We start from the raw sequence: 12,745 nt of genomic DNA, 5'->3' as shown, positions 1-12,745 counted from the left end.
GAACGGCCGCTCGCTTTTCTTGAGAGAGAGAGAGAGAGAGAACGTGACAGCGTGCGGCAGGAGATGGAGTAGAGAGACAGAGGGCGCGCGTGAATAATGAAGAGACCAGGCGGTGAAAGAGCTCGGAGGTGGGACCCGCGGAGCCAGGTGTCGCCCATCGAGCGGTCCGGGACCACAAGTGATGCCTTGTCTCTGCTTTTCGGACAGGACTGAGTCAAACTGTTGGTCAAAACAATTTTGTCGTTTACCTCGCAAAAAATTGTTGGTATTTTCATATTGATTAATATCATAAAAAAAATCCAAATTGATAATGCTACAGAAATTAATTATTCCATAAATTAAATTAATATCACGAAAATAAAAGATAAAATTTTAAATTAGTACACATGTCAATTGTCATGTGTCATATAACTCGGTAATTTAACGGTAAAAATTAGCGGAAACTAATGGAGGGTAAATTTGTTACAACTCTATATGTTTGAAATTTTTGTGATTAAAAAATTAGTTAGCGATAAATTTATCATAACGATTTGGGTTTTTTTTTTGGATCAAAATAACTGTTTGGATTTTCCCTGTCATTATCCCTATTATATTCATGGCATAATGCATTTAAGGAGCACTTATCTAATGTAATTCCTATTTTTCTCGATATATCGATAAAAAGAAATTAAATACCATGAGAAGAAGAAGAAAAAGAGGATGAGAAAATAAAGTCATGCACAATGCATTTAAGTAAGAAAAAGGAGGGAATCATCGTAAGCGCCAAATTGCCTTTTCAAATGCTTTGTTCTCCTTTTTTTTCGACCAAAAAAAAATTGCTTAGTTCTCTTGGACAAACCCGTACGATCCCAAGGAGGAGTTTGCGTGAAAAGAGGACAAGATCTTTGCCAACAGCGACACCATTTATCATCCCCGATATCAATAAAACAGAGCAAGCAAGACAAGACAGAGGGAGATGGTACTTTGGGGCTGTCCGATTTGTTGTTTTCTTATGTGGTCGAACACGTTTCATTCCAATGCACCAAGAAAAGGAAGGTAGCTATAAGCCATGTCTCCCTGTTTAATTTAATGTTTGCACAAACAGAAAACGTCACTTCCTTTTCCCTTCAAAAAGAGAGCATCCGGGATCTAATATGTCCTTAAACTCTTCCGTTTGAAGTCACAAAACAACTAGATGATAGTCCATCCGTCGTGGGAAAGAAAAAGATAAGGGGGTGGAGGGGAATAAGGAAGGATTGACGTGCGGATATCAACACGTTAAAATAAAGAATACGGTCATGACAGTCTGTCTAATATATACACCGCAATTTCCATATAGCCCTTTTACACTTGAAGCTGCTTTTACTTCCGCTCAAGATTCAAGTCCCTGGCATTAGCAGTGCAGGTACTTTCCTTCCACCAAATGTCACCACCCGGTCCACGCCACAATAGCAATCCGGCAATTGATTTTCGCATCGGACCGACTAACCACATCCTTGCGTGGGGTTCTACGATCACTGCGCTACTCTTCTTCCCGAGTCCCATCTCTGTAGCAGATTGAAGCTGCTAGGAGATACTGAAACACTCCGAAATTATTTATCGAATTATTGAACTTCCTTGGAGCCAAATGGTGTCTACAACTTGTTAAACCTCAATGAAACCCCGTCCCCCTTTTAGAAGATGCAAGAAATGGTTTACTGAAAGGCGTTTTACTAAGAGGAAGAATTTTATGGCATTGCGACATGTTATTTTTGATACCTGAAAATCACGTATTTCATTGTCAACAGGAGCCTGGAAATGATCTAAAGTCAAGAAATTTAGAAACCATGATATTGGTCGATTGAGCTGCTATACTAATCGGTTCATCTTTTCTAATAGTCCTGATGCTCTTGTGCTCCTCTTACATGCAAAATAACCACGAATTGAGTTGTAACACCAAAACTTACAGGCCAAAAGCTGGATTGCTAATCCGGGGACCAAAATGCTTCAGAACAATGTTTTGGCCTAAATCTAGAATCATCAGCAAATGCTAACCGAGAAATACTATATACCACATCCCTTTCGGCCTATATGCTATTCAAAATGTTGCCTGGCCACCACGCAGTTTACCCGATCAACCAGAGATTACTGCTGGGTTTGCCCTCAAACCCTACATCGATATATGCGCGTCAATCACTTACGCAGTGGATTTCCTTCTCTTCACCTTCGTCCTTTTCCATCACGATATCGTGAAGATTCTTGCCATCTGAAACTTTTCCCTCATCTCTCGGCTTGTCCAGATTTCCCTCGCTAATCCTGCGCCTGAGCCTCAATCTTCCAGCAATGCTATCAGATGAAGGATCATGGCGGCGGTTCCTCTTAGATACCGGTTTAGGGCCTTTCACTACTTCAGTGCAATCCACATTGAGATCTTTGACACCATTTTCTAGTCCTTGTTCGCATTTGGGCTTGGACAGTTCACAATTTTCGTTGTATTCAGCAGAACATAAATCATCAACACTTTGAACATGTGCTTCCTTGCCAGAAAAGGGCAACGACCTTTTCACAGAAACGTGACCAGCGGAGTTTTCTCGTACAACTTGAGGATCAGACTCAGACTCTGACAATGCAATGGCATCATCATTGGAAAGCACGGAAGATGCATTCACCACTGTTTCCATATCCAAGAAGGGCAGCGACCTCTTTGCAGAACCATGAACAAGAGAGTCTGAAGTTTTTTCATCCTGCGCTTGCAAGCTGCGGGTCTGAATTAGATAATGTGCTACAGACTTAAACCCCAGTCTGGATACCTGAAAGAAAGGCAAAGGATTTAGTCTAGCTTGGCATATATGATCGATCACTTGGTCAGGAGAGAGAGAGAGAGAGAGAGAGAGAGAGAAGATGACCTTCTTATAAAGAGGACCAGTAGGAGGCCACCCTTTTGCTTGCCGGCACAAACTACAATTGCATATTCCGCGACAAACTGGACATACCCAGTTCGGGTTTTGCCGGGCTTCCAGCACATGTTCCCCATATCTGCAAGATACATGAACCAGAAGTATGACATATGTAGTTAGGATATGCTAAAGCCTCCATGCATACGCTTGCCAGCAAGTTGCAAGTTTGGCAGCCTAATCTTGATCGACCGGCCAACTTAACATCCAAACGGACTCTATGACACTGTCTCCAACACATAGACCAGTTGCTAATCTATTCAGAATATGTAAAGGATCCTCTTACTAACTGTATGAATAATAGTATATTTCACATGCAGCTTCCAGCTAGGCGTCTGTTTAAAAATAGTCAGAGATAAAAAAGAAGACTTGTTGATCCTAGGCATGTCAAAGAAGACAGACATCAAAAGACTATAAATGAGTTGCGTATGCAATTGTTAACGTTATGCATGCAGAATTAACAATCCAGAGCATAAACATGTTTTTCTCCCTGGTTGTCAAAATCAGGGTTAGAGCATGGTAAATGGCGTCAAAAAGCCTTGGAAAAAAAGAACTCAACAGTGAGAAACTGATCGGGGTGTCCAAGAAGCTCACCTCATGTACAAACAATCTCCACAAAACTGTCCCTGCACCAGGGTACATTGGCTGCATTGAGTTCGATAGCCAAGAGTTTTCTGCCTGTTGAAATGAAAGCAACTTTATCTTGGGATTGAAAGACATCACATGAATTATATGTGCAATTTAATCACCACATAAAAGATCGATGTGGTGAAGCGTGCTATAGTGGGTACCTCATACTCATTGGCACAGTGATTTATATACTCGCTGATTCTAGCAGAATTTGAGAGATTTTTCCATCAATAAATTCCCTATTCCAAAGACGCTTGTCTTCATGGCAAAGCAAAGTAAAAAAGATGCCATTTTCCCAAATCATAATAAATGAAACTAAGATTGTTTCCAAGTACCCGTTGCCATATACCAAGAGAGACAAAATCTACCAATAGCACAGATATTCAGAATCAACAAAAAGTGATTGAATTCGACTCAAGAGCTCAGCCTTCTTAGAAGAGATCATTATGTATTTGGACCACGATTGAAGTTTTAAATGAACTGCTGATATCTCAACTGGAGTAAAAGTACTTAAGAGTCAGCAATGTGGAATTAATCTCCAACTTGAGTATCATATCACAAGCTCTTAGCATTCCATGTGACACTTGGGTGTTAGGGTGTCATATTAAATGATTTAAGAAGACCAGAATACTAATTAAAAGAGTATGAATCCAGTTTTGGTATACTCCATATTTGGTAAAACTCTATTTGCAAAAACTAGATGAAAGAAAACAAAACCAGTATCCGACATCAGTTGCATAGAGTTGAAACCAAAATTTTAATCGTTAAGCCAGGATAACACTGTCCACTTCAGGCCATGGGCATAAAGGGAACTGAAGCAAAATCATCACTGAATGCAGAACTTCAAACAGTAGTATTTCACAAAACTAATGGTTGCAGGTTTAAGGTCATATAAAGGAAACCTCAATGTTACTTCATCTTTGTCTAATATAGAGATATGATTTTAATATGGTGTGTATCGTGCTCAGATGACACACAGAAACTACCAACTTACCTACATTGATGGCAAGTCTTGCCTCGGATTTGATCATAAATACGCTTCCCGTCTTTCCCACACCCATCCACGAAAATTTCCCAAGTTTTCTCAGTGTTGCCCAACAGCTTCTCATGCTCCTCTGTATAAATCTCCGGCTTCGAGCCCTCTTCCAGAACTATTCCCTCATCTTCTAAAGACCTGTCCTTCTTGTGCAACCGAACTTCTGCATAGCTTATCGGCATGACGCTCTGCAACCTAGCTCCCACAATATTACGGACACAACAGTATGCGAACACAAATTAGAAAACCAACAATGTGCGAAACTCCGCAACCTAGCTCCACAACATTACAGACACAAGGCTACGCATACAAAGATTAGAAAAATCAACAATGTGTGAACTTATACCAGAATTGAAATACGTTTGTTTGGTGCAATAGGATGAATAAAGATCCATTACTAGAAAAACTCTACAGAAACAGGAAAAAAACCAGAATTATATCCGCAAGGCTACAGTTGAATTCATCATCTTGTCAAACCAGGTTAGGAGCAAAATACTCAGCAATTTCTCGTTTTTTCACTTTTTTTTTCATCTATAATCAGAAAAGCAGGAGAGACACTGGTAAGTGAAGCATTTTCCATCGAACCAGCTTCACAAGATACATGCGCATGCATCGGAGCCAATGCCTTGTTCTTAACTTCTCAGCAAACCATTCTCCACTCCACAACTGTATTTTCTCAGTAAACAAACAAGACCACGGACAACCCACACGCGAAAGCCGAAAAGGAACGAAGAAACAGTCCCATCGGTCGGGAAAAAAGAGCATCTAAAAACCTCGTAGACCGTAAAGGAGACATTTTTACCAAAAACAAAACGCACGAGCGTCCCTCATCAAACCACACAAACCTCCACCACACCACCGCATTCTCCTCAGCCACCAAACGAACCCACAGGCACAACCCAAACTCCCGACGACCCACCTGGAAGACCGCCGGACGGGACCGGAGGGCGGGACCGGAGCGCACTTCTCGGACGATCTGCGGCACGGGGTCCGCTTGGGAGGCGGCACGGAGGAGGAGGAGGAAGACCGGAGCTTCTGGGAGAGGTCGACGATGCCGAGCTTCTGCATCCGCTCGAGGTTGGCCCTGATCCGCTCCTCCCTGGACTGCTCGTAGAGGGAGATCTTCCCGGACCCGGCGTGGTCGTCGCCGCCGCCGCCGGCGTGCGAGCTCGGGGTCGAGATGGGTCCCTGGGTCCTCGCTCGCTTCCTCATCGTCGGCATCTTCCCGGGTTCTTGCCGCACAGAGAGAGGGAGTCTCCAACGGTCGAGTTTTGAAAAGGGGAGAGAGAGAGAGAGAGAGAGGGAGAGGGAGGAAGGAAAGAGAAGGGCTGTGAGCTTGTTTTTGGTTTAGTGCTGTAATGGTGGAAATGGACAGGCTTCTGTATTTTTTCTCATTTTCTTTTGTTTTTCCCTATTTTTTTACTCCTTTTGGGTTGCTTTTTGAATATGAAACATAATGAAATTGAGTTCTCAAGTTAGGTGCTATTGCACTTGGAGACCATATCGTTTTTTATATCCTCAATTTTCGGTATCGAGTACACCCTCCCATTAGTTTTGTTTATTATTTGCTTTTGGCCATACCCTTTTGTTTAGTTTATTCTCCAGAAGAATCGAGGCGAATCCGCAGTGGCGATGGTGCCGATGGTCGTCGAGGCCATGGGTGGCGAGATTCCAGTAGCAATGGGGAGGCCATGCTGCAACGGGCCGTGGAGAATGAGGGCTGGTGAGGGAAATCCGAAGTACGCGGCGATTGCATTCCTCTCGAGATTTGAAATATTCATAGGTGTAAAAACAAATAGTCGTGCATACCTTCAAACCATTTCCACCTCCTTTCTCTATAATTCTTGGGCTAAACACTATAAAAGATTTCTTTTTTCTTTGTTATGATAACGATGGCATTAAGTACTTAAAAACTCAATCTTCCAACGATTTAATGTTATTCAATATATTTGATAACCTCTAGGTCATGCAACTTCATTTATCAATTCAAGGGACAGAAGCACATAATACTTCCACTTCATTGACATGTGTCCTTCTCATTGTAGATGATTATTTATTTTCTTTTGCCAAAGTAAATAATCACTTGTGAAGAAATGTGAATTTGTAAGGTTATAAATACAGCATATTTTTACCTCTTCAAGCCCACTGCCTACATGGGCCAAAGTTCTTCCATGGCCCTGGCCCCTATTGGGCTTGAGATGCCAATCACAAATCAGGCCCACAAACAGGTAGCAAACCCAAAATCACCCTCCGCAAGGCCCATAAAACGTAGTCTCCGGCGGGCCCAGGTCAAGATGATTGGCTTGTGACCATTATAATCCTCTGGCATCTCAATCTCATCGGGACAATCATTCAATCAGTCCCAAACCTATAATTCTTATGTCAATTCAGTTGTAAACCTGTCGATTTTGTCGATATAGTCATAAACCATCATGCAAAATTCCAATGTTACTCCTTCTGGCCAATTGCTGTCCGATATCGCTGATGTGGCGTCCGATCATCGCGGGCATAAGACGTGGCATGCTGATGTGGACAATTTACGTATCGCCACGTTAGCGATTTCTTATGACAATTGGCCGAAAGTAGTAGTACATTGGAATTTCGCCCCAATAGTTTAGGTTTAGGATTATATTGGCAAAATTGAGGAAAAGTATCGAAAGAGTCATAAACTTATTGCAATAATGCCAATTTAGTCATAAAGCATTTAATGATGCCAATTTAGTCATAAACTTTTTTACTTAGAGCTAATTCAATCCTTCCGCTAATTTTGGCCAGATATTGCTAATGTGGACGCCGGTCATGTCATGTAGGCCAATCAGCATTAACGTGGACAACTTTTAATAATATTTAAATTTTATTCTAATTTTTTTCTTTTTTTCTTTTTTTTTTCCTTTTCTTTTCTTTCCCTTCTATCTTCCTCCAATCGGTCGCCAGACCTCAGTGATCGGCCACTCGCCTGCCACTAGCGAGGGACAAGCCTCGCCCAGCCACTGGCTAGAGCAAGCCTCACCGACCCTCACCTCTGGCCAGTCCCCGAGGTCCGGTGACCGGCTGGAGGAAGAAGGAAGGGGAAAAAGACAAGAAAAGAAAAGAAAAATAAATAAATAATTCGAAAAAATATTAAAATATTATTAAAAGTTGTCAAAGTCAGTGCCGGCCATGCCACGTAGGCCGGCTGGCGTTTGCATCAGCAATATCTGGCCAAAATTAGCTGGAATGACTGAATTAGCTCTAGATCATAAAGTATGACTAAATTAGTACAAATACAATAGGTTTATGACTTTTTGATACTTTTCTTGACAAAATTAGAAAGTTTAGAACTAAATTGGTATTGTGCCATAGATTTATGACTGATTAAATAATTTTCCTCAATCTCATATGTTTTCGAATTGTTGACATGTGAGGTCAAAATCGAGCCATGTATTTCACGACATAATAACCCTTAATTTGACCCAAAATACAGGTGAAGAAAAATGAAAAACCCTATGCATGCTAAAACGATCATGTTGGCTTCTTATAAATCTTTAAAAAAAAAAGGAAAATGACACAAACAGTCCCTGAACTTTGATCCAATGTGCAATTTGGTCAATGAACTTTTAATTTGTTTAATGTAGTCCTTGAACTTTAACCAAATGTGCAATGCGGTCCCTGAACTTGTAATTTGTTCAATGTCATCCCTAAACTTTTGGTACATGTTCAATTTAGTCCCTGAACTATATGAAAATGTTCAATGTAGTCCCTGAACTTGAATTAATGGAAATAACTGTATTGAACATTTTCATATAGTTCCTTACTAAAAAAAAACATTTTCATATAGTTCATGGACTAAATTGAACGTGTACCAAAAGTTCAAGGATGATATTGAACAAAATAAAAGTTCAGGGACCATATTGAACATTAACCTAAAGTTTAGGGACTATATTGAACAAATTAAAAGTTCAGGGATCAAATTGCATATTGGGCCAAAGTTTAGGAACTGTTTGTGTCATTATCTCTTAAAAAAACGAATCGGATGACAAGAACCCAATCTAGCCCTCAAAAATGCGGAGAAGCTGGTGAATGCGCCCCCGCTTCAATTGGCTCGGTGCGCAAGATTTGTCAATCTCATGTGGGTTCACACGATCCAATGGACACGCACGGATCCGGCCTATATGATCCGGGCGTAACGGGGCTCGTGGATCTAAGTCCTCTCTCGATTTTGTCAAACATGACTAGGTAGATAACCGGAGGAGACCTAAGTTTAGCTACCACGAGGATCAATTTTTGTGAGCATTAAACTTGGTTCGAGTCATTTTCCAGCCTCGTGACCAAACACACACCTAAACTAGTACTCCCACAACTGTCTCTCCCTCTCTATTTGTGCCACAACCACACTAACACAAGCCTCCACCGAGTAATAGTTAAGGTGATATTCTCTGTGTTCTTGGGCGGGACTTACAATAAAATGTGCGTACGATCAAGCAGCATGCCATCTGTTCACTGCCCAAGTGACCATAATTTCGAAAAATTTCTGCCATTTTCAACGGAAATCCCGATTGTCACATGTGACATGGGAATCACAACTTTTCATTTGACCGAATCCAAAGTGGGTGGGACCTTTTCTTGAGACGAAAGCAAGACAAACTCTGCAAACTTTCATAACCGTTCGAGGACATGTTCTAAGTGTCGATGAACCACCACCACCAATGAAACTTCGCACGATCCAACCCTTCCTGTCCTCTGCAGAACAATGTCAAACCAGATTTGCAACTCCACCATAAGCTAAGCTCAAGCTCACAAGTTTCACCAATCGCCCGTCCCTCTTTTTCTACTCTAATGTGTCGACAAGAAGGTTGCTTATAACTAGCGTCTCAGCGCCAGACCAACATGGTGTTCTAGGACTTCCTGTCTAGGACCAAGCGCAAGATCAGCGAAGAAGCTAACAATGGCCTGGATTCGACCTCGTTCTCTGATCTTGGCTCTTTTGCTAGCAAATGCCATTTGCTTCCCGGGCAAAGCCGATGACACCGGCGACGATTCTCTTGGGCTCGGAGCTTCATACATCTTCGGTGACTCGTTAGTTGACGCAGGAAACAACAATTATCTGCCAACTCTGTCTCGGGCAAATATACGTCCAAACGGGATCGATTTCGCAGCATCGGGAGGGATACCGACCGGGAGATACACCAATGGGAGGACAATTGGAGACATTGTGGGTATGTGCTCTAGTCCTAGAGTTAAAAACCTCTTCCGGGTCATTGAAAGGCTGGGAAATATATGATGTCTAAACTTTATCTCACGTTATGGGATCTTCGTACTATTGAAATTGATGAATGGACAAATGCAATTGTCGTGATAAAAACAGTGCTACATGACTGTTAGTTTGGCAATAGACTTTGCTGTTCTTAGATATATGTTTTCTTCGTTTTTGCTTTTTCCAGGAGAAGAACTGGGACAACCACATTATGCGGTACCCTTTTTGGCCCCGAACACGACCGGGAGAGCGGTATTGACAGGAGTGAATTACGCGTCCGGCGGAGGAGGCATTCTGAATGCAACCGGAAGAATATTCGTCAGAACTCTTAACTCTTTCCTCGTTATAACGGGAGATTATGCATCTTCTGCAATGATTAATTGATGTGAATAAGCATTTCTCGTGCAGGTCAATAGGCTGAGCATGGACATCCAAGTGGACTACTTCAACATCACAAGACAACAGATTGATCAGTTGCTAGGCTCTTCAAAGGCCAAGGAGTACTTGATGAAGAAATCCATCTTCTCCATCACAATCGGAGCAAACGATTTCCTCAACAATTACATGCTTCCGGTTCTCTCCATGGGCGCCCGGATCTCCGAGACCCCCGACGCCTTCATAGACGACATGATCAGCCACTTGCGAGACCAACTTACGGTGCGTAAATCTCTTCACATAGTCGACCTCTGTGAGATGACCTTGGAACTACGTTTGACAGCATCTGTTTGGCCATGTCGATTACAGAGGCTCTATAAGCTGGATGCTAGGAAGTTTATACTTGCAAACGTCGGCCCGATCGGGTGCATTCCTTATCAGAAGACGATAAATCAGCTGAGCCCAGACGAATGTGTCGACTTGCCGAACAAACTCGCAAAGCAGTACAACGGAAGGTTGACGGATCTGCTGGCCGAGCTCACCGACAACCTCCCAGGAGCCACTTTTGTCCATGCCAATGTCTACGACATGGTCATGGAAGTCATCACCAACTATGACAAATACGGTACTGTCTTAATACTTACAGAGAAACTTACACTTCTTTAACGATACTCAGCATAAACCATGTTCTTACAAGCAACACAGGCCGATTCACAGACACAAATTTAGTCTTTAGATTTCTTTATTGAGAGAGAATGTGCACTCGGGTTCAAATCTCAGGATTTGAGACGGCAAACCGGGCATGCTGCGGAAACGGAGGCCAATTCGCCGGCATCGTACCATGCGGCCCGACCTCTAGCATGTGCTCGGACAGGTCGAAGCACGTGTTCTGGGACCCGTACCACCCGAGCGAGGCCGCGAACGTCATACTCGCCAAGCAGCTGATCGACGGCGACAGCCGTTACATCAGCCCCATGAATCTCAGAAAACTCCGAGATCTTTAATCGTAATTATTGGCGACCAACTGAGGCCGCATTGTCGATTGTCGCTCGTGCATTTACATGCACGCGTTGCTTCTTTGTAGCCAGATCTTGAAGTTTCAATATACTTTAAAGGACATTTGGTTTTATTTCAATCTTCATATTTATGGTTCAATGTTCATGTTGCTTGAGAAGCAAAAGATTTCTATTTAGCTAACAATGTCTAGCGCTGAGAAATCAATAATCATCGGCCTACACCCCTTTATTAACCTCTAAGTATGCACAAGTTCATCATACTAACCATTTTACATTTTTTCTAGATTGATCAATGGACATCCATTTGCTCTTCCATTAGAATCTTGAATTAGACGTGATATTTTTATTGAATCTAAAGCGCAAAGTACACTAAATTGCTCACGCACTCTTTTCTAGACTCCGTAAGTGCAGTTGTGGGTGGTTGATCTAGCACACGATGAGCTTTGGAATTTGTAAGACTTAACCCAAAGCTGCTTATTGTTGGTGAGCTACTACGGTGCATAGTCTTACCAAATCTTGACTAATGTAATGAAAGGTCCATGAGGATAATTACCGATTCAGTCCTAAACGCATTATAAGAAGCCCAATTCAGTTTTAAACTTTTCGATTTTGCTAACGTAATCCTAAATTTTTGCGCGAAATTCCAACATAATCTTCCCGACCATTTGTCGTCGAAAATTGCACGTAGTGTCCAGTAATCATCGGTTGTCCTACGTGACATGCTAACATTGACAACCCACAGATTGCCATGACAGTGATTTCCGGCGACAATTGGCTGAAAATACTACATTGAAATTTCGAACAAAAATCTAGGATTAAATTGGCCAAATTAAAAAGTTTCGGATTGAATTGGCATCATACAATACGTATTGGTAATTTTCCTAAGGTGCATGACTTGACCGCTTACGTAGTCATCAAAATTCATTTTCCTGCTAACTAAAGATTTGACTAGAAACAAGGAGTCTTTCTTCAGAGGATATCAGTCATTCCCAACAATTCCTTAATAGTAGGAACAACAGTAAAACGACTCTGGTACGTTTTTGGATACAAACAGCAAAGGATTAATCGTCTTTCATTGTTTTTTAAACTACATCTCCTAAGTTAAAAGCTCTGGCGACCTCTCAAGGAGAAATTTGTGACACGAGTTCAGTATAATATTACACTCGATTTAGATTACTGAAAGGGTGTGAATCCCATGCGAGTCTAACAAAATATAACAATCAATGTTCATTTTAGAACTTTCTAGCAAAAAAAACGTTCATTTTAGTACATGCATTAGGATCCTACAATAATTTTTTCCTCACATTGGGATTATGTTATATGTACATGAGTCGCGAGCATAACCAACTTGAATAGCATCACCCGCAAAGGTATTGCCTCCGAGTTGGTTTTGTTTGGGGAAAATCTTGCCTGGACTCGTATCCAATAATAGATGGGATCAATCATAATCTCTCGTGGCTCTACTTGTGGCACAAGATTGACCGACGTGATCGCATCCAGTTGGACGCCACGTCGGACCCATAATAGAAGTTGGGGTTATGAA

General features: G+C 41.9%; 2 protein-coding genes across 2 annotated transcripts; one reads left to right on the top strand and one right to left on the bottom strand.

The window, feature by feature from the left end:
• Window positions 1-1,916: 1,916 nt before the first annotated feature.
• On the bottom strand, window positions 1,917-5,875 carry LOC115682490 (uncharacterized). Its single transcript, XM_030606718.2, has 5 exons — window positions 5,498-5,875; window positions 4,537-4,773; window positions 3,507-3,590; window positions 2,865-2,994; window positions 1,917-2,768 (listed from the first exon to the last, which is right to left on the bottom strand). The coding sequence occupies exons 1-5, from the start codon at window positions 5,797-5,799 to the stop codon at window positions 2,148-2,150; spliced, it is 1,374 nt and encodes a 457-aa protein (XP_030462578.2). The 5' UTR covers window positions 5,800-5,875; the 3' UTR covers window positions 1,917-2,147.
• A 3,363-nt stretch (window positions 5,876-9,238) lies between these two features.
• On the top strand, window positions 9,239-11,321 carry LOC115682492 (GDSL esterase/lipase At2g23540). The gene is made up of 5 exons (XM_030606720.2): window positions 9,239-9,773; window positions 9,999-10,129; window positions 10,220-10,468; window positions 10,556-10,811; window positions 10,967-11,321. Exons 1-5 carry the CDS (start codon window positions 9,503-9,505, stop codon window positions 11,188-11,190), a joined length of 1,131 nt encoding a protein of 376 aa, XP_030462580.1. The 5' UTR covers window positions 9,239-9,502; the 3' UTR covers window positions 11,191-11,321.
• Window positions 11,322-12,745: the final 1,424 nt, after the last annotated feature.

The sequence above is a fragment of the Syzygium oleosum genome, unplaced genomic scaffold (genome assembly GCF_021117445.2).
Source record: "Syzygium oleosum isolate NSW1041296 unplaced genomic scaffold, Sole_v2.1 Sole_v2.01, whole genome shotgun sequence".
Taxonomy (NCBI): Eukaryota; Viridiplantae; Streptophyta; class Magnoliopsida; order Myrtales; family Myrtaceae; genus Syzygium; species Syzygium oleosum.
The sequence above is the reverse complement of the archived record's forward strand: the minus strand, read 5'-3'. Positions and strand labels throughout refer to the sequence as shown.

Coding starts and splice junctions, on each gene's coding strand:
- LOC115682490 (XM_030606718.2), bottom strand. CDS start 5,799: ATGCCGACGATGAGGAAGCGAGCGAGGACCCAGGGACCCATCTCGACC. Junction 3,591..4,536: donor AAGACTTGCCATCAATGTAG/GTAAGTTGGTAG, acceptor TCATTTCAACAG/GCAGAAAACTCTTGGCTATC. Junction 2,995..3,506: donor GGAGATTGTTTGTACATGAG/GTGAGCTTCTTG, acceptor TGTATCTTGCAG/ATATGGGGAACATGTGCTGG.
- LOC115682492 (XM_030606720.2), top strand. CDS start 9,503: ATGGCCTGGATTCGACCTCGTTCTCTGATCTTGGCTCTTTTGCTAGCA. Junction 10,130..10,219: donor ATGCAACCGGAAGAATATTC/GTCAGAACTCTT, acceptor TTTCTCGTGCAG/GTCAATAGGCTGAGCATGGA. Junction 10,469..10,555: donor ACTTGCGAGACCAACTTACG/GTGCGTAAATCT, acceptor TGTCGATTACAG/AGGCTCTATAAGCTGGATGC.